The sequence below is a fragment of the Centruroides vittatus genome, unplaced genomic scaffold (assembly GCF_030686945.1).
Source record: "Centruroides vittatus isolate TY-2023 unplaced genomic scaffold, ASM3068694v2 contig_2734, whole genome shotgun sequence".
Lineage (NCBI taxonomy): Eukaryota > Metazoa > Arthropoda > Arachnida > Scorpiones > Buthidae > Centruroides > Centruroides vittatus.
The window spans coordinates 87,634-107,203 of record NW_027121741.1 but is presented as its reverse complement, the minus strand read 5'-3'; the positions used below and the strand labels follow the sequence as shown (position 1 = coordinate 107,203).

General features: G+C 32.4%; 1 protein-coding gene across 1 annotated transcript; it reads right to left on the bottom strand.

Annotated features, from left to right (window-relative positions):
- Nucleotides 1-1,721: 1,721 nt before the first annotated feature.
- LOC136971957 (AN1-type zinc finger protein 1-like) lies at nt 1,722-15,723 on the bottom strand. Its single transcript, XM_067266478.1, has 7 exons — nt 15,659-15,723; nt 13,208-13,250; nt 13,063-13,108; nt 10,312-10,546; nt 6,183-6,358; nt 6,038-6,118; nt 1,722-2,072 (listed from the first exon to the last, which is right to left on the bottom strand). Exons 1-7 carry the CDS (start codon nt 15,714-15,716, stop codon nt 1,920-1,922), a joined length of 792 nt encoding a protein of 263 aa, XP_067122579.1. The 5' UTR covers nt 15,717-15,723; the 3' UTR covers nt 1,722-1,919.
- Between the last annotated feature and the right edge of the window lie 3,847 nt (nt 15,724-19,570).

Sequence of the window (19,570 nt, the reverse complement as noted above, 5' to 3'; positions counted from 1 at the left end):
TTAATAATGATTTTTGGATCATCAACCTAACAAGGTTGGTGATCCAAAAATCAAACATTTACAAATACTAATGAAAATAAAACAGAAGTAAATTACTTTATGAATTGTAGTGTGGCTATGCCAGCCAAATCTGATTGTAACATTGTCTTAGAGATCTGTAAGACCATTATGAAACTTGCTTAGTTGAATGCCAAAAACATGTATATTTGAACCTTATTCGGTGTTTGAATATTTGTTAGTATTTGTAAATGTGGCATTTATCACATCAAGTTTTATTTATTTATTCTTTTTTGTTAATGTTGAAATATATACTTGTACAATTAAGGATAAATATCACTTGAATTTTTATTAGCCAAATTGATTATTTGGTGTAAATTGTTAATACCATAATAAAATATGATGTGATAGAGGTTGATCACAACTAATCAATAGTAGGACGAACGAATGAATTTCATATCAACAATATAACAAATCATTGAAATTTTATATTTGTAAATGACAAAAATTAATTTTCATCTTATACATTTTTAACAATCAAATAACCGTTTATTTTCTTTCCAAAACAAATTCCTTTTTTGGATTACTTTTATGTTTTTGATACCATTCTACAAGATGTATTTTAGACCTTTAGTTCCTAATCAATTGAAAAGCAGAATCTACCAAATGATTTTTTAATTTAAAATTTAATTTAGTATACTTGTGATGTGTAAAATTAGAAAATCATTGTACAGATTCTACTTTGCAACTACGATCCAAAATGTGTTTTGTAGAATGGTATCATAAAGCAATAGCAATTGTTTTATTGGATTACTTATGTGGTTCAAGGAAGATTTTAATTAAATAATGATCAATGTATTGTTCATTGCTTTTGCCCTTATGTTATCAATACTCTACAACGATTCATTATATTTAGAATGGGAGTTCAAATATTTGCAACTCTGATTTGACTTTTAAACTGACGTTAAAACCAAATAAAAAATTATTAGACAAACATAATTTACAATTATCAATGATTATGTAAAAACAAAAATTTCACTTATAAAACAATATAAAAATAACATTAGCATTTATTAGTCATATTATACAGCACACAATCCATCTAAAAAATAATTGCTGTTTAAAAAATCTTAACACAATATTGAGTCTAGTAGAGTGGCATGAGATCACTGTATATGACTGTGCCTTTTGAGATATTCTCTAACTGGATATCAATGACAAATTCAGCAGATAATTGGAGGTAGAGCCAATATACTATGACTATCTCAACAACCACGATTAATAACATATTACAATTCATTTTGAAACATCGCAAAAAAAATTCTCTGTTCTGTCTTAGAACAGTTGACAGGATTTAAAGCTACTATAGAACAGCAGGTAACTTGAAGTAAAACACTTCTAAAAATAACAGACGAAAAACTATCAAACGATTCACAAACACAATTTAAAAATGATCTCGACGCTGATCTGTTTTTGTAGGCTACGGCATCTACAAACATTAAAAATCTTTCACGACAGCATTCTTGTTATATTTTTAGAAGTGTTTTACTTCAAGTCGCCTGTGTTCTATAGTTCCTGGTTGGAATAAAGGATGAGAAATTAGGATAAAGAACTCAAACATAGTTTGTATTGCCTTAAAATTCATTATTGAATTAACTAAAATAATCCCGGGCAAAGATGTGTAATTAAACGCTTTATACTTAAATTATTTAATATTTTCATTACAACCATTGAAACAAACCAAATTTTTGGTATTAAAACTACAAAGTTTTATACATTAATTTTAAAGAAATATCAAAAATAAACACTTGCACAATATTATAATTCACTATTGATTGTAATGGTAAGGTTAGATATAAAAATTACTTATTTCTTTATTAATAAATAAATATATATATATATAATTTTAAATTATATCATCATCAATCCAAAATCTGCAGTTCTGATGATTCTGGTGATTTATATTCTAGAACTAATGATTGTCCTGAAATTAAAGAATCTTTTTTTAATAAATCTTCTATTATATCTCCTGTCCTTAATTGTTTTCCACTAGTGTAATCAAACAGCAGTAACTTCTGCAAAAAAAATAAATTTTATATAACTTCAAATAGTTCATAGAACTAACCACTAAATTAGCTAAATTATGCACTATGCTTTGAACTGCATAAAACATACTTTAGTGTTGCTTTGTTCTATATTCTTAATAAACCTGTATATTAATATTAAGGAATATTATGTTACACGATGTTTCAAAATTACATGGACAAATTCAGGATGCTTTCTCATCAAAAATCAAAAAAGTCCTAAGAACATACAGTGGCGTAGCGAACATAACTGGCACCCCTCTCCCCCCTCCAGAAACACATATAGTGCTTGCAATGCCATAAGATTGTAAATGCCATTTTTCTCAAAATTCGTTTTATTGAAGAAATGAATTTTAAATGCAATGTTTTTTCCTACAAAAGAATATTGTGGCGATTGTGGCGCTCTAAGTGGCTATATTTTGAAGATGACGTTATGTGCAAGCCATAACATTTTAAGCGCCGAAGCGCAAGCCACGTGACTTTTGGCGCATAAAATATTACGGTTTACTTTTACATCATTTTGTTATTCCAATTTGTAACGCAGTGAGTTTTTTACGAGTGAAATGAATTCCTTAAAGTATGAAATACCTAAAAGAAGAAAGAAATGTGCAGAAAAATGGAAGAAGAACATTCGAAAGAAACAAAAAAATAGTGGCTTAGAGTACATTTCTCCCATATCACAGAAAGTTAATCCGAGAAAGGATCCACCAACAGGGGTAAGTAAAAGACTTAATACTTCAAAAATATAGACATAGATTTGAGATTTGCAAGATATGGATAGTTATTGTGTCTATGCATGGGTGAACAACTTGTATATGACTGTTTCCAACAAGTTTGTCAAACTTTTTGTTTACGTTACAGGTGACATGCAAGTGTTCCTTCGCTTGCAAAAACGTAACGTTGGCTTACCGTCAGGAACTCTTCCAACAATTTTATGAACTGGCTGACTACAATAAGCAACAGAGTTATCTTCAAAGACTTGTTCATCCCCAGATGATAAAAAGGAGACGATATGGGAAGTACCACCATCCTTCTGGAAGTAGAAGGCAACACTCTTTCAGTTATCATTTGCTTCTTCCCGGTGGAAGTGAAATAAGAGTTTGTCTTAAGACTTTGTGTAATACATTCGGGGTTACTGCAAGAAGAATTCAGTTGATTAGAGAAAAGATTTTGGAAGGAAAAATGGATGCTACTGATCAAAGAGGAGGCCAGCGAAAATGTACTGAAAAGCAGTTGTGGACGGAAAAAATAATTGAGCACATTAAGAGTTTTCCAAGTGAAGAAAGTCATTATGCTCGAGCCAAAAGTACAGATAAAATGTACTTATCACCTGATCTCAATGTTAGCAGAATGTATAGAGCCTTCCTTGAGAAATATTGTCAACAGTATGCTGGGAGCAAAGCCCCAGTTACTCGACAATGGTACAATGAAATTTTCCTGACCAAATTCAATCTGTCTTTTCAAAGACCTCGCATGGACACTTGCTCAACTTGTGACCGCCTTGATGTACGAATAAAAGCTGGTGATGCATCAGCAAAAACAGAACTGGAATTACATCATTACAGAGCTGAAGTAACCACAAAAGACATGTCTGATGACACAAAAAATGCTAAAACCTCAGATTCGTATGTTATATCTTTTGACTTGCAGCAGCAAATGTATATACCACAATTAACACACACTGAAATGTATTATGCTCAACAATTGGCATGCTACAACCTTGGAATTCACGATTCAATTAAAGAGAAAGGATGCATGTGTTTGTGGAGTGAGAATTTTGGAGGAAGAGGGTCTTTGGAAATATCATCCTGTATATACCATTATATTACTACTGAGGCTGCTATTGGTGACCGAAAGAAGCTGACTTTGTGGACAGACAATGGTGTTGGTCAAAACAAAAATCAATACGTGATAGCCATGTATCTGGTGTTATTGGCCAATAATGTATTTTCAGAAATAACACATAAATACCCTGTAAAGGGTCACACATTTCTCAGCTGTGATCGAGACTTTGCTCTAATTGAAAAACGGAGGAAAAAATGCAAAGCCTACACACTAAAGGATCTTGTGGACATCATTAAAAGTGCAGGGACCAAAAACCCTTTTACCTGCATCGTATTTGAGAAATTTCATGACTTTAAATCGATTGCCCACGCATTTTTGAATACAAAAGACCTGGGAATCTCAACAGCATCCCAAATTAGACTCTCATCAAATAACTTTGGTAAAGTTATGATTGCTAAAGATGGAGGTAAAGCAGCAAGATGGTGCACTGGGCTTAATGTGCTGAAAGATGGAGTTAGCATTGATGATTTCAAAAATCTTCCACTTCCTCTTGCTCGCTCCCATTTTGGGATTCCTCAAAAGAAGAAACCTGACATTGGTAAAATGATACCATTTTTAAATCCAATAGCACAAACCTATTTCAAGGAGATGCTAGCAGAACCGGATAACTAAATGCCAGTTTATTAATAGTTAACCTGTCACTTTATTATTTGATATTTCAAAATGATATTTGGACTTCCATTAATCTTTCAAATTTGAAGTTTTTAAATACGTTTTAACTTTTATTACACTAAATTAATACCTTATTGATAAAGATTACAGCCCAGTTCAAGTCATTAATAGATTATTGTCAGTTTTTAATGTTAAAATTGATATTGAATTTGTAAATTGTGTTTAATAATTTAAATGTAAGTTTTTGGTATTCAAAACTGTTTTTCAGCTGTAGAAACATTAATTTTATGACTGCAATCGTTTTTGGCATTTACAACTTTATGCACTTGCACAATTTTGGCATTTACAACGTTATGGCTCTAACCCTGTTTTTAAACTTTTTTTGTTTCCTTACTATTATTTGTAGGTGTTTGAAATTAAACCCAATGTTTTATTCCAAACTATAAATTGTTAAAATAATTTTTCTAGCATTTGATTAAAGTTTGTTCATTAGAAAAAGTGTTTTTTCTCTCTCCTGAAAAATTTGTTTTTTGGCATTTACAACCTTATGGCATTGCACGCTTCACATATAGTTTGTCTTGGAGACCATTTGGGCACCCCTCTGCAAGTGGCACCCAGTGCATGATACGCCGCCTTGCACCCCCCTCGCTATGTCACTGAGAACATAGGTCTGGAAATGAAGTTTACATGTTAGATATCTCTTACTCATGTCGATAGATTGGCGGTGGGTCCTATGGCGTAGTTCTTCGTTCGTCCAACTCTGAACCAATGGATTTTTATCTGTGGGGACATCTACAATTGATGATGTAGCAATTCTAGAATAACATACTTTGGATGACTTTGAAATCATTCATGAACGGCTCGGGACCTCGGAACAAGTGCAACAGTCCATGACCCAATGAATAAATGCATGCATACACTCACATGGAAGACATTTTGAAATTTATTATAGGTTTTGTCTAGTAATTAATAATTGTCTATAATGCTAATAAAGTACTGTACATGTATAACTATTTACATGTATTTTCAATTGTAACCTGTTACCAAGTTTGTCCAAGTAATTTTGAAGCGCCCTACATAAAATATAGGAATTTAGTACAATTATTTAGAAAAACTTTATACCGAAAATTCATTAATATTACAAGTTACTTTTACTAATATGAAGTCTTAAATTTGATTTATGTAATAGCATTAGAATCTTAATAAATGAAAGGTTTAATCTGTGAAGATAAAGACCCAAAAGTATTATGGTTGAAGACTGCATATATTATTATTAATAGAAGCTCCAATAATGTGTAGTTTTGTTCATTATTAATGAGTTTGTTTTTATTATTGTCTCTTACATTTTATCACAATATAGGCTGTTTGTTTCTCTTATTATATCATATATGGTACAATACACTATATATGAAGACACTGTAGTCAACTATAACACAGAGATTGATTATTATTGAATAATTTTATATTAGTTAATATTAATATGTTATATTTATAGTTACCTCATTTGTTGCTGTATCGTTTTCATTTTTAAAATTTTCTAATTCTGCTATAGTATCTATAATCTTTCCAACTGTCCAACACTGCAAATGAAATAATTCCATTTTCAAACTGTCGATATTATTAATATAATTACTTTAAACTCACCTTATTGAAAAAATAATCTTTTTCCGTAGAGTTATACTTTTTTGGAAAATGAATTTTGAAATAGGCTCGTTCTGAAAGGGGCAAGTTGTTATTTCCGAAAGCATTCAGTTTCATCTTCATTAACTGAATTTTTGCTGCGGTCTTTTTTGACTTCTCACTTTTGAACTGTGTCGGCACTTGAATAAATTAAAATAAATCAAAACTGTGCAACAAATGCAATTTCAAAAAATGGTTAATGTTACCTTAGGTGCCAAGATGGCGGCTCATCTCTGATTCCAGCAAGGAAACAGTGGGACGCATGTTCTAACCTAACCTAACCTAACCTATTCTAATAATTTGGTTGCTAATAATTATGGTAATTTATTAGAATAGGTTAGGTTAGGTTAGAACATGCGTCCCACTGTTTCCTTGCTGGAATCAGAGATGAGCCGCCATCTTGTCTACCTAAGGTAACATTAACCTAAAAATTATATACAGGAAATCCCTGTTAGTTCAAAATTTATCATTGCTGTTCCAACAAAACATCGGGTCAGCCAAGTCAACTTTGTCTGTCCAACTTTCACTTCTTTGACTGTTTGTACATAATGTAATGTAATGAAACAGGGCACGTGAGAGATGGTACCAGATTATAGTAGGGAACAGCATGCAGAAGTGAAGTACAGCAGGAACTAAATAAAACCCTAATGTAGTAGCCTAGAGCCCTACGAATATCTCAATCTGCTACTTGTAGCCCAATCTTGCAATGCTGAAACCCAGTCATATTTTATGAGATAAGAGAAAAACGGATAGTTCATATTTAAGGTGACAAACCAAAAATCTATTACTGTGAAATCGAAGCTAAATTGACCAGATTAGAGTTGTTCTTGGTCTATTGTTCTCTTACAGTATGGAGGCACTTCGATCTATACGAATGAGTCAACATATGCATATCACAGTTTGGACAGAATTTTCACTTCCTCAGTTTCAAAGTAGCCATATTTTGGACTAACCAAATTCCTTAACATGTAAATCTCTATATCCTCAGCCAGAACAAATAGTACAGTTACGAATTAATGGGATTTTGAACTATCAGAGTTCAAATTAACAAAGATTTCCTGTATAAGGTCAAGCACTGGTAATCTAAATGCCAATTATCCTAATTATTTATATTTTTTTAATATACAGAACATAAGCTAAATTATACTAAATTTTAAACATTTTAGTTTAGATTTAGAGTTGAAAAACAGTAAAAAGACAGGTTCTTTTCTGTTATACCCCTGCATGTCGTGTTCCAATGTCACTTGATGTTCTGTCAAGTCACAAGCTATTGCATTGCTTATGAAACAACACAGCATAATAGAATTATAATTTAAAATTGCAAAAATTAAGATCTAAGTAAGAATTATTTACTTATAAAATTTTATGACTATTTTTTATTTTTGTATTTAATATCAGAATTAATTAATTTTAAGCAGAAATTTATATTTCAAATAACCTGTTTGTATGCAAATTAGTCTATCAGTTCAGCATTTTATGTTAGATATACTGTTCGGGAGAATGACGTATTTGTACAGTTTTTTCAATTTGTATTAGAACAAAGATGATAATGTTTGTATTCAGTGAGAATATGGTATTTTACATTCTCATCATTTATTCAAAGTTGGATTTGTAACACAGCAATTTGTAATTATTATTTTGGTGCAAAGACTGGTTAATATTACCCTAGGTATACAAAATGGCAGCTCATCTCTGACTCCAGCATACAAAAGTGAGGAAATAGTGGGGACACACGTTTTCTAAACCTAACCTATTCTAATAATTTAGTTGCTAATAATTATGGTAATTTATTAGAATAGGTTAGGTTTAGAAAACATGCGTCCCCACTGTTTCCTCGCTTCTGTATGCTGGAGTCAGAGACAAGCTGCCATTTTGTATACCTAGGGTAACATTAACCCAAAGATGAATTCGTGAGTGCAATGATCAAAGGTTAGTTTTGAGTTTTGTAGGCTTGAGGAATTATCATCATCTAAGTTTAGTCTGTAACTTTTTAAATGTAACTTGTTATTCTAAGGCTCAGTGCACACAAATAGATTTTTTGACATCCTGCATTGCTGCACCAGAACTGGAGATGGCAATTCACAAGTTAACAGCAAAATACTACTCATTCCCGAGATGGATGTGTATAAGAGGATATAGTGTTGCCACCTGTCTGGTTTTCATCTGGACAGTCCAGTTTTTAATTCATTGTCCGGGTTAACGATTAATTTTGTTCGGGATTTTGTAGCAACCTGTGTCAACCTTTTTCCCCCCCTTCTCAGCTCTTTAAAGCTACATTTCTTAATTTAAGTTGCTCCTACACAAGTCCCTAACTGGTTTAGAATTGGTGTACACATTATTCTTCACATGGTAAATAACATTGCACATGCATTAGGGACTTCTGTTCGAACAAACCTGACCTGCCGTCCAGGTCAGAAATTTTGAAAAGGTGGCAACATAGGAGGAAATGTATGAATTTTGTACATTTAATATACCGTATTTACTTGCATATAAGATGAGGTTTTTATTCATTTATCACAGCTTCAAAATCCTAGGTCATCCTATATGCGTGAACGAAAGATTCTTTGCATTTTTGCAAATAATTCTTGTGAACCGTGTATTTGCATTTTTTACTGGATGCTTACCCTCTTGTATTTAAAAACAATTTATCTGGGTCATTTCAATCATTCTTGTATATTGTCAGGAATAAAGATGAATAGAAATAGGAAAAGCAAAGCTTTTGAATTGAATTCCAAAATTACACGGGAACCCGATAGAAGTTTTAATTCATTCCCACGTGAAAACAGATGATTATTTGGAAATCATAATTAAAATAAATTCATAAGTGTAATCGACAAAGAGTGAATTTGACTGTTAAGAATTGGCAAAAAAGGTTTCCGATTGTCCTGCTTCACATGAACAAATTATGTTGTCAATTTTACAAGATTTTTCCTTAAAGTTTAAAATGCTAGTAATTTTTGCAGGACAATGTGTGCATTTACACTCATTTGATGTTTTACTTGTGGTTAAACAAAATAAAATTAGAATTGTATTAATAAAACTAATTTTCTTTATTTTGATCTTTAAAGTCACACCTTGTCCTATATGCGGTCATTTTATATTTGAGTAAATATGGTATATGTGTTTTTGGTGAGAAAAAAGGCAGAAGTAGATACATCCCTTTACCAGTACAAGACTTCTAAAAGCTTTATTTAAATAATATTAATTATTTAATTATATAAAAAGATTTTATTTTTGTCCTTATCATCCTTTTCATTAAATCCTTTAGAATGTAGCCTACAAATGTTAATCCACGTACTTCATTTTTTACTTTTTACATGATATTCTATTACTGTAACATTTTAGATGTTAGGATATTATCTCACTTTATCAATAAAATGTTCTGTGATGATTTCTTCTGGAGTTATAGCATTCTCCATGTTAAAAACAATGACAAAATGACAGACGTGCACTACTTGATTGAGAGAAATGTATTGAGAGGACAGAGATGAACATGTGGCACTGTCACGTCCTTATAGAGTACTGCAGAAAAAAGTACATGTTACGGCACTGTTAAAGTGCCATACATACGTGTGCAATGTTACATTAAGCTTCACTAGGCCACACAGCAATTTGCCATAGTTCACCCACAGCAAAAAAATTATTTGTGTGCATCAGGCCTAAGTGAAGGAAAGTAAGTAGCATTACTTTAAAATGTTGTTCAAGTAGTAATAAATAAATGTTTTAATGTAATAAAAATAAAGTTAACAAAAAGTACATAACTGTAATATTTTACATTAATCATTTTGGTTAGTTTTTAAAAAAGTTTGAGTTTTTTAATGAAATGTTGCAACATGGAAATGCAACAGGACAGAAAAGTACCAAAAGATTTAATACTGGATTTTCATTTTTTACTGTGCAGCTTCTCCATTTTTGTATCGTTTTATGTCTTTGTAACATGCTGATATAAATAAACAATCTGTGAAACTGATTCTAAATGTTCAGCGTAGCAAAATACTAAGGTAACTCCTTTTGATTCAATAACCCAAACCATCATTAGTTCCAATTATTACAGATCATCAATGTTCTAATGAATATAAAAATCTAAAAATACCTTGAACTGGTTTTACTTCAGCTAATAACTTCACTGTCTTTGATTGTTTATCACAAATTGCTTGTTTAAGCTTCTCACATTTGTGATCAACTTGATGTCTGTGTTGAAGACAAAATATATGTTTACAATGATCACATATTACTGGCACCAAAGTTGTCTGATCACAGTCTTGAAGACTACATGTGTAAGATGGTTCTGATTTGCATTTATTTTTTGCTCGAGAATCAAATTTATCCTGAAATTTTAATAAATAAATAATGCTACATAACAACAGCTAAAATATTGAATTTACATATTAATATAAAATATTTCTCCATGCCTTTCATTAAATATATTCATTAAATCTACTGTAGTTAACACAAAACTTTCTATAATGCACTTAACATATTTTATTCTGAAAGCATACCAAGTTGTACAGTCAAATTTTGATTTTGCCCCACTATTTATTCACTTTAGAACTTGGCACTAAATCAAACTAAAGTATCTCAAACAATAATAATTATAGTGTATTCCAAAATGAATGCTACCATTTTAAATTACTGCATCATTGTGCAACATGAGCAGACACTTTCAAGGTTATCCACCATGTAAAACAAACATTCTTCAGTGATATTGATAGCTCCAGCAGCTATCAATATCACTGAAGCTATAAATATCAGCAGCTATCAATATCAATTTCTCCTGGAGCTATAAATATCACTTGCAAAAAGACCAGGATGCAGTGCCATAACTAGCCTTTTATGCGCCCGGTGCAAGCATCTGTAACTACGCCCCAGAACTATGACTCAAAACTTGGTCCAGGTCATTTCTGTGCCCCCCCAGGGTCTACGCCCTGTGCCTGGGCACCGCTCTAGTTATGGCACTGCCAGGATGGTCCAAAACATCAGAGGAAAATGTGAATTGAATCAAAGCCCAAGCCAAACCAAAGAAAACAAATGTTTGAATGCAGATGGGAGATGAAACTTTGAAAGTTACTGTATGAATTGATGTACTGTATATTGTATACTTCTCAATAATAATTAATATAATTATCCTTCTAAAGAGAATATAATGTTGAAAATATAAACACCTTAAGGTCTGTATACTAAATAGATTAACTATGTGTTATATGGTAGGATAAAGGGAAAGAAAACATCTGGATTACTGCTATAAAAAAAACTGTCTAGTCAGCTTTCCTGTAAAAAAATATGCAAGATTTGGCCATTTGGAGAGTTTTTAGCAGTAAAATAGAGTAAACTGGATATCAATTCTATTATAAAAAACTTGTATCTTTATAAATCAGCAATGAATTTATAAAGGTGTAAGATTTTTTATGAACTATTTCCAGTTATTTTTGAATTTCATAGTTACCAGTTGTATCACTAGAGCAGGTGTGTCAAACTCATTTAAACAACGGGCCATTAATGCAACTGGTAAGATTCACGTGGGCAACATCACATTTACAAATTTTCTTAAAATTATAATTTGAAGTGACAATGCAGGAATATAGATAGGGCAATTAAAACACATTGTGTAGTTCAGTGAATTCAACTCAACAATATGTAATTGCTATAGTATTGCTTTTATTTAAACATTTATTTTATTTAATGTACGTATTTATAAAACCAAAATTGATTGTATTCACCGGAAACTTGCCAGCGCTACCTTCCTCCTCCTAATTTTCCAAAATCTGGATTCAAAGACTGAGAACAATCTTCATTATGGCAGATAGATGTTTATCAGTTAATCTTGCTCTTGTGGCTTGGTTGAGCCTTGTTTTTCTTTTTGTTTCTTTTTCTTCCACCATTTTTTTTTCAAAAACTTCACTTCTAGCCTTTGTTCTCTTGACCTCACCATAATTGGTTGACCCAATGGTCTGATGGGTCTCTGGGGAAAAAGGAGTAACGCCGGATTGGTCAAAGGGGACTGGCACAAGAGGAGAGAAAGAGGAAAGCGGAAAAAATCGTCACTTTTTGAAGAGAAGAGTTGGGAAGGAGAAGGCCCAGATGTCAGCGAGTATGAAAAGAAGACCCCTCAGGAATAACGGAATTGAGGTTTATTTTTGCAAGCCACCCCCTTTTCACCCTTCTCTTTTTCTATCAAAAATCAAATCTTCTAATTCTTATTAACCCCATCTTGATCTAGGTAGGGCCCTCTACTTTGTAAATTCAGTTAAGTTATAGTTAAGCTAGACATAGGTTAGAATAAGTCCTTTGTTTTGTTGGCACGTGGTGATCAATTGGTGATATTGTTACGGGTGATCCCAAGTATCTTTGTATTTTCCTAGTTAGTGTGTACAATTGTTTCTTCGGAAACTATTGGTTTTAACTGTAAATAATAAACTTTTAATTTCAATGCCGAGTGATTCTTTGGACTCTGTTAATATTTGTTCTCAGCTACACTCTGTTGATCAGTTGATCTGTAAGCTGTTTTATTTAATTTCATAGGCAAAAATCACATCAAAGGCTGCCAGTTTGACACCCCTGCACTAGAGGAAGTAGGATTGCCACCTTTCTAAAATTGTTGACCTGGAAAATAGGTTTTTTTGAACACAAGTCACTGACTAATTTGAATTTGAAACCATATGAGGCATGCACAATGTCATTGCCAAGAGTCAATGCCAAGAATCTGGGTAAAAACTGGCCTGGTGGCAACACTAAGAGGAAGAGATTTTTTAATTATACAGGAAAGAAATAAAAATGCATTTCTTGAAAGGCTGAAGAAATATTTTGAATTTTATCAAATTGATGGAAATATACAAAAATATTTTACCTGAAATGACTTGCACTCATGATTGGATGGATATTGGTGATCTGAACTAAACATATTTATAGTAAATAAAAATTTATTAAATATTCAAATACGTTTCAATTAATTAATTTCTGGGAAAAAATTTATAATAAAAAAATAACCATACCAATAAATTTCTTTGCAGTATTCACATGTAAATGGAAGAAAATCTGTATGAAATAAAAAATCAGATTAAAGATACTTTTAGTTGACAAATAGCTTAATCTTTGGTTAGTAATCAAATTATCTAATTAGTCAATGTTGTTCAATATGACAGTCTAATTAGTTTCATTGACGGCCAGATGGCTGAGTAGTTAAGGTGTTGGCCTAATCTAATGGAAAAAACCCCAGAATTTTTTGAGGTGGTCCTTCACAGATACGTCAAGATATTGTGGGCATGACCAAATCACAATAGGCTTGGTGAAGGCCAAAAACATTCAGAATTTTTGTTAATATTTGTTACTGGTAGTTAAAGGTTTTGTTTCATTTGATTAAGTCATTTTAGCTTATTATTAAGGTGACCAATCATCCTCCTTTTGTAAGTTCTGTCCTCCCTCGAAAAGTGTCCTCTTTTTTGATATTTGAAGACAAATAAGTCATGAAATAAACCTTGATAACACACTTTAACATTAAGTCATGGAAAGTTCGACCAACTGAACAACCCATGACTAAAAAACAAAAAAAAAAGTCAACGGATTCACGCTAGTCAATATAAACCTATGTGATGATATCGCTTATTCGATATAGCGTTCAAGTTTGCTCGAGTGCGGGCATATTACAATTTAATAATCCGATACTGTTTTGTAAAACAGTTAAGAAGGGTGATACCCATGGTGTGACACCACGATATCCGCCCTGGGTGTCACCCATGCTAGCTATGCCACTGCGCATGCAGTAGAGATTATTGTAGTGTATTATTATTGCAATGAATAAAATGTTCCTTTTATTTACAATATTTTTTCCTTCAATTTATGTGTCCTCCTTTTCATTATAAAAAAGTTGGTCACCTTATTATTATGTAATAGAATAATCACTAGAGAATAATCTCATTGTTCATCAATATCATGGTAACTTCCATCATAAGTAGAACAATCAATGTTTGTCACTGAGAGGTGTTAAATATATTAACTAATAAGGTGTTGATTTTCTTAGCTTTTAAAATCAAAGAAATATTTGTAACATTATGTTTCGAGCAAAATGATTACTTAGTTTAGAAATTATAAAATGATAAAACTTTTATTGAATAATTTATATATATAAAAACAAAATACCACTTGATTGTATGGATTATTTACAAAACACAAGAGTCTAGTTTAAGAGAGTTTATTAGCTGAACTGATAAATGCACCTTTAACAGTAAAATTTTTAGAAGAATGCTAACATTTTTGACCTGGTTAATGGGGTCAAAACATTAGCATTCTTAAAATATAAAAAAATATGTTTATTGAAGACAACTGTTCATCTTCCTCTTCTGTTGTTTACAATAACCAGTAACAATCCAAAAACAGTTTTCACTTATAGAGACAACCTTTCATTTGAGGCTGTGCCATCATGATAAAAATGTAAAATGGATAAAAATGTCCTCTGGAAACAATGCCGATGCCATAATGAACTACAATAGTTGATTACAATTAAAAATTGGCCAACAGTATTTGTATTAAAATACAAAAAAATTAAGACAATTTTGTATCTTCAATATACATACTTTTCAGATTTTAATGTAAATACCATTAACCAACATTTAATTTTAATTAGCATTATTCTAAACACTTCACCGTTAAAGGTGTATTAATTATTCCAGCTAAGCTATCACAGTGGCTAGTATATCGTCGTAGGAAATTCAATCTTAAAATGCAACAATTTATTCTAATAAGTTAACGATGCATCAACAGAATGAGGTTAGAGATTATCTGCACGCTCCTTTCCATTCCTCAATCAACTGTCACGTCGTAACTTTAGGGAAAGATATCTTTTGACGGTTACATTTTGGACCGTAGTCCTTTTTATTTGTTTGGTCGCGCATATAAGGGTCGAGAATCCTTCATATTAGAAATTAATATTGTAAAGTTTGGATTTTTGAGAATGCCAGAACATATTGGATCCTTGTCTAATATCTCAACTTTTGAATGGATTGGCTCCATACCCAATGAGTTTTTTTCTAGGAAACAAGTCTCATGCAACCAATCTGTATGATTAGTTGTTCTGGATATATTGGAGTTCCATCCCCCATTATCTGGCCAACCTCATGACTATAGAAGGCCCTCTTATGCCCAAAGGTCAGTGTCAAAAATAAAAACTATTCCTTGTTTAATTCCATAAAATATTTTAAATTATATCATTCATTATACATAAATATGATTATTTAAAAGTTTATTTTTATTACAAAATAATCCAAAATTTTCCTCTCTACTTTTTATTTTGAAATTGACAACAGAACAATTACACGTGACTTCAACCGCACTGTACACTACGTTTTTATTATGAATGAAATTGACATATAAATAAAATTATAAAATTAATTGTAAAATAAAAAATTATTAAATTATTAATTAGAAATATAAATTAGGAAATAATATACCTAATTTATTACAAGATTCGAAAGAACAATTTTTTCCTAAATCGACTAACTCCGCCATGATGACAGAAACAAACTTATATTTTTATTATTATTATATATATATTTTTACGGGCGACCCCTCACGAGATATAGCCCCCCCAAAATCGGGCCGCGCGAGATCGCGGCGCGGGTCTCCCTGCTAACTCGCGTCGCTCAGCGCGCGCGTCGCTCAGCGAACGTGATAGCGATATGAAGCACACGCGACAAAACGTACGTCATTTCCGGTCACGTGACTCCGCAAAATGGAAAATATAAAATCGTTTATATATAGTATAAATAATTTTTAGTCACGTGACTCCACAAAATGGAAAATATAAAATTGTTTATATGTTTATATATAGTATAAATAATTTTTATGTAATAATTTAATAAATAGTAAAAATAAATAATTAATTCTGCTAAAATTTATTATTATTACTTTTAGATGCTGACGTGCTGTTGCAACTTGGGTATTGCAACTTGTAATAACAGCTATCGTAAGGGTCGAGTTATAAACTCCGTAACGTAACCGTATCCGTATTCGTAAATGTTTGTTACAAAGCGATGCTCACGCTAGACTCATCGTGAGCATGCGCAAAATCATCGGTTGTTATTGCCAGATCTAACACTATAATTATTTATTCATTTTATTATTTTTCTATTTTTTTTATAATCAAAGTAATTCTTATCTTAAAATTTTATATTATTCAGAAGCAGCATTGTCGGGCAAAAGTTACGTTTAAATTAATTTGTCAAAGTTTCGTCGGTTGCTTCCGGCACAACTTCCGATTGTATATCGACTCATTCGACTGACGGCGACCTAGCGCATGCGCAGTTGGTCAATTCTTCGTATTCCTACCATAAAAGTTTGATCGATCCAAACTTTTCTTACGGAATACGGTACGGCCATACGGATTCGATACAGAGTTTATAACCACGATATACGGATACGGTTACGTTACGGAGTTTATAACTCGACCCTAAACAGCTATTGTCATCTATGCTAGTAATGAAAACTTTCACTACCGACAGTAAATTAAAGAAAGAATTGTTTATTAAAAAAAAAATCGAATAAAACTGATAAGAAAACTTTTACATGTAAATAAACAGGATTAATCAAAAGAATATGTTAAATGTCGTAAAACTTTACAAGATCTTCATTTTAAATTAATATATGGAAATTGTATTTTAAAAATTGTAATAATAGAATATTTAAAAAAGTGTGTAGGCCTACCTGATTTTAAAAATTTGTTTATTTTTGGTTTTAAAAAGAAAAAAAAAGTGGTTTGACGATGTAAATTAAATTAATTTACTTGTAAATTCTACGTAGGTGATTTATATATTAAAATTAATTTTTTAGGAAACTATTGTTGTTATAATATCATAAAATAGATAAAATCGATTTCATTTACAAAGTAGAACCAGACATAAAGAAAGATGCGTATTAATTCATTTTACGATATATACAATTATTAGTGTGTTAGATAAAATGTATAGATTAAGTTTATTACTGAGCGCTCATCGCCACATGTGATTTTGTTTGAGGGAACTAATCGTGCGTTCATTAGGGAGGGAACATTCGTGCGTTCGATTGCGGGTACGAAGGGGTTAAATTGATATTTTATATTGATCGAAAATTACTGGTGGAATATACACATAGGTAAATTCGAACTATCTGTACAAATTTTCTCTCTCTTGCCAAAGCAAGTCATTTGTACGCAAATTAAGAGACTCATTCATAATTTTTTTCGTTTTGTTTGTATTCTTTGATCTATGTATAGTCCTATTGACATTTGTTATCGCGAAATAATTTTGGGAGCTTTTTGCAACATGAAAGTTTTATTTTAGATAGACAAAAAATGTGTGCAATGCAAGAACGAAGGCAAGTTAGTGAAAAATAGACAAAAATGTTATTTTCCGTGTACAATTTGCATTAAATTTTATGCTTACCCTACCTTACACATCCTTTTGGACGGTCGGATGGCCGAGCGATCAAGGGGAGTATTTTTTTTATTCCTCCGCGCGAGCGGCACCCGTTTAAAAATTCCTGCCGAAGTGAGCGCTGTCAGACGGCAAAAACAGCCGCTTGTAGCAGTAGTTTACGGTGGAAAGCAACATGGCGTCCTCCATGGCTCAAACAGTTTCGTTTCGGGGTCCATTATGTGGTTTTATGAATGAAAATTTAGAAGTTATGAAAGCGCAAGTTAGTACACGCAGTGATGTATCTTCTCGAATTTTTTTGAATGGTGCCCGGCATTCTAATTTTTTTTGTGGCTACTTTGAATGCTCTGTCTGCAAGATAATCCATTTCATGGTTAAGGTTTACAATTGAGACTCTTGGTCTTTAAAAACGCATATTTTAAAATCGTAGATTTTTCTATTAGGATACTATCGACAGTACCGGCGCCGACATCTTTCTTTCATTCACGTCATTTCTAAATGCCTACAAACAGCAGCGCACTCCTGTAGTAGTGGAGACGCGAGCGACTGCTATTAATTAACGAACGAACCCAAGGTGGCAGCCTACCGCTTTGGGGACCCGGGATCGAGTCGAAAAATCTCCATGAATTTTTCGGGAGGTGGTCTGTCTGGATATGTCAGGCCCCATCCTCACCAACCCGGTCTCTCCATTGTGGGCCTGGCTAAATACATAATGGGCTAAGGCCATTATTAGCTCACAAATGACTCCTTGACAAGAGAGAAAATTTATACAGCTACACGGAATGTTCATATCCCGCGTTTCTTTATGCAGCGCTCGAGAAGCGCTTTACAGCGAACACACTGAAACTGGTTTCTAATTGGCCAACATTGCTCATGATGTCATTTCGCTGCACTCTCGCTGCATAAAGAAACGCGGCCTATATAACAAACACTGAAAAGAAAAATATATAGTTTGGTTATTTTTGCCTACCATTGTCACTTTAATCGCGATACTCAGAAGGTACGAAATTGCACAATCTGATTGGTCAAGTAGACACCAATTGGAAATATCTTTTAAAAAATTTAAGATATATTTTTTCCTAATGTTAACTCTAAAAATTTCATTGCTAAAATTGCATGGTTACAAAATAATTAATTTTTATGTTTGGGCTACAAATAGCTCAAATCGGTTACTTTTAGAGCACAACTTTGATACTTTTTGACTTTCAGATCTGGCAACATTGTTCATGCTTTTCGTTACTTCATTTGAAAATGCCGTTCAGTATGGAATCTGTTTCCCAGAGCTCCGATGTTAATCTATCGAACATTTTTGAAAACGTGACTTGTTTCACGTTTTATCGCTATTTTCCAACAGAAGATATAGCTAAAAAATTTTGTCATCTTGTGGGAATGGTTCCACATCCGGACTTAACCGGTTTTATTCCGCCTTGTCCACATTGTGAAGGTAAGTTTTCCTTGATTTTTGCCTGTGCCAGGAGCGCTTTACGTGAATATCTGTTAGCTAATTCAATTTGTCGTATTTTTCAGGCGCGATGGAGAAGAGATTAGATCAGTCAGAGAAGTTCGGATTTAATTACCGCTGTTTGAAATTAAAACTAAAGGAAAAACATAGGAGACGAACTGGCGGCTTCGTCTGGCGATCGAAGTGTACGGGCGGGCTGTCTTGTACTCAAAATACGTTTTTTAAAAATTCTAAACTTTCTGCTCAACAGGTATGATATCGTGTCATTGGCGTTATATTTTCTGTAACCACATTTTTCTTTCCTTTGTTCTGTCTCTCTCCTCTTTTTAGAATGTTGGCTCAGAACTTCTTTCGTCTTAGAGTCACCTGGTGACTCATACCTGAGACAAAAGAAAATCAATGGCCCGAGGGGTAAACAAGATCAACAGATTGGACAACTTACAAGGGAATGTTGGGAGTGTCTTTCAATAAATTTTAATAAAATTTAGTTA

Coding starts and splice junctions, on each gene's coding strand:
- LOC136971957 (XM_067266478.1), bottom strand. CDS start 15,716: ATGGCGGAGTTAGTCGATTTAGGAAAAAATTGTTCTTTCGAATCTTGT. Junction 6,359..10,311: donor TGAAGTAAAACCAGTTCAAG/GTATTTTTAGAT, acceptor AATTTATTCAAG/TGCCGACACAGTTCAAAAGT. Junction 2,073..6,037: donor ACGATACAGCAACAAATGAG/GTAACTATAAAT, acceptor TTTTTTTTGCAG/AAGTTACTGCTGTTTGATTA.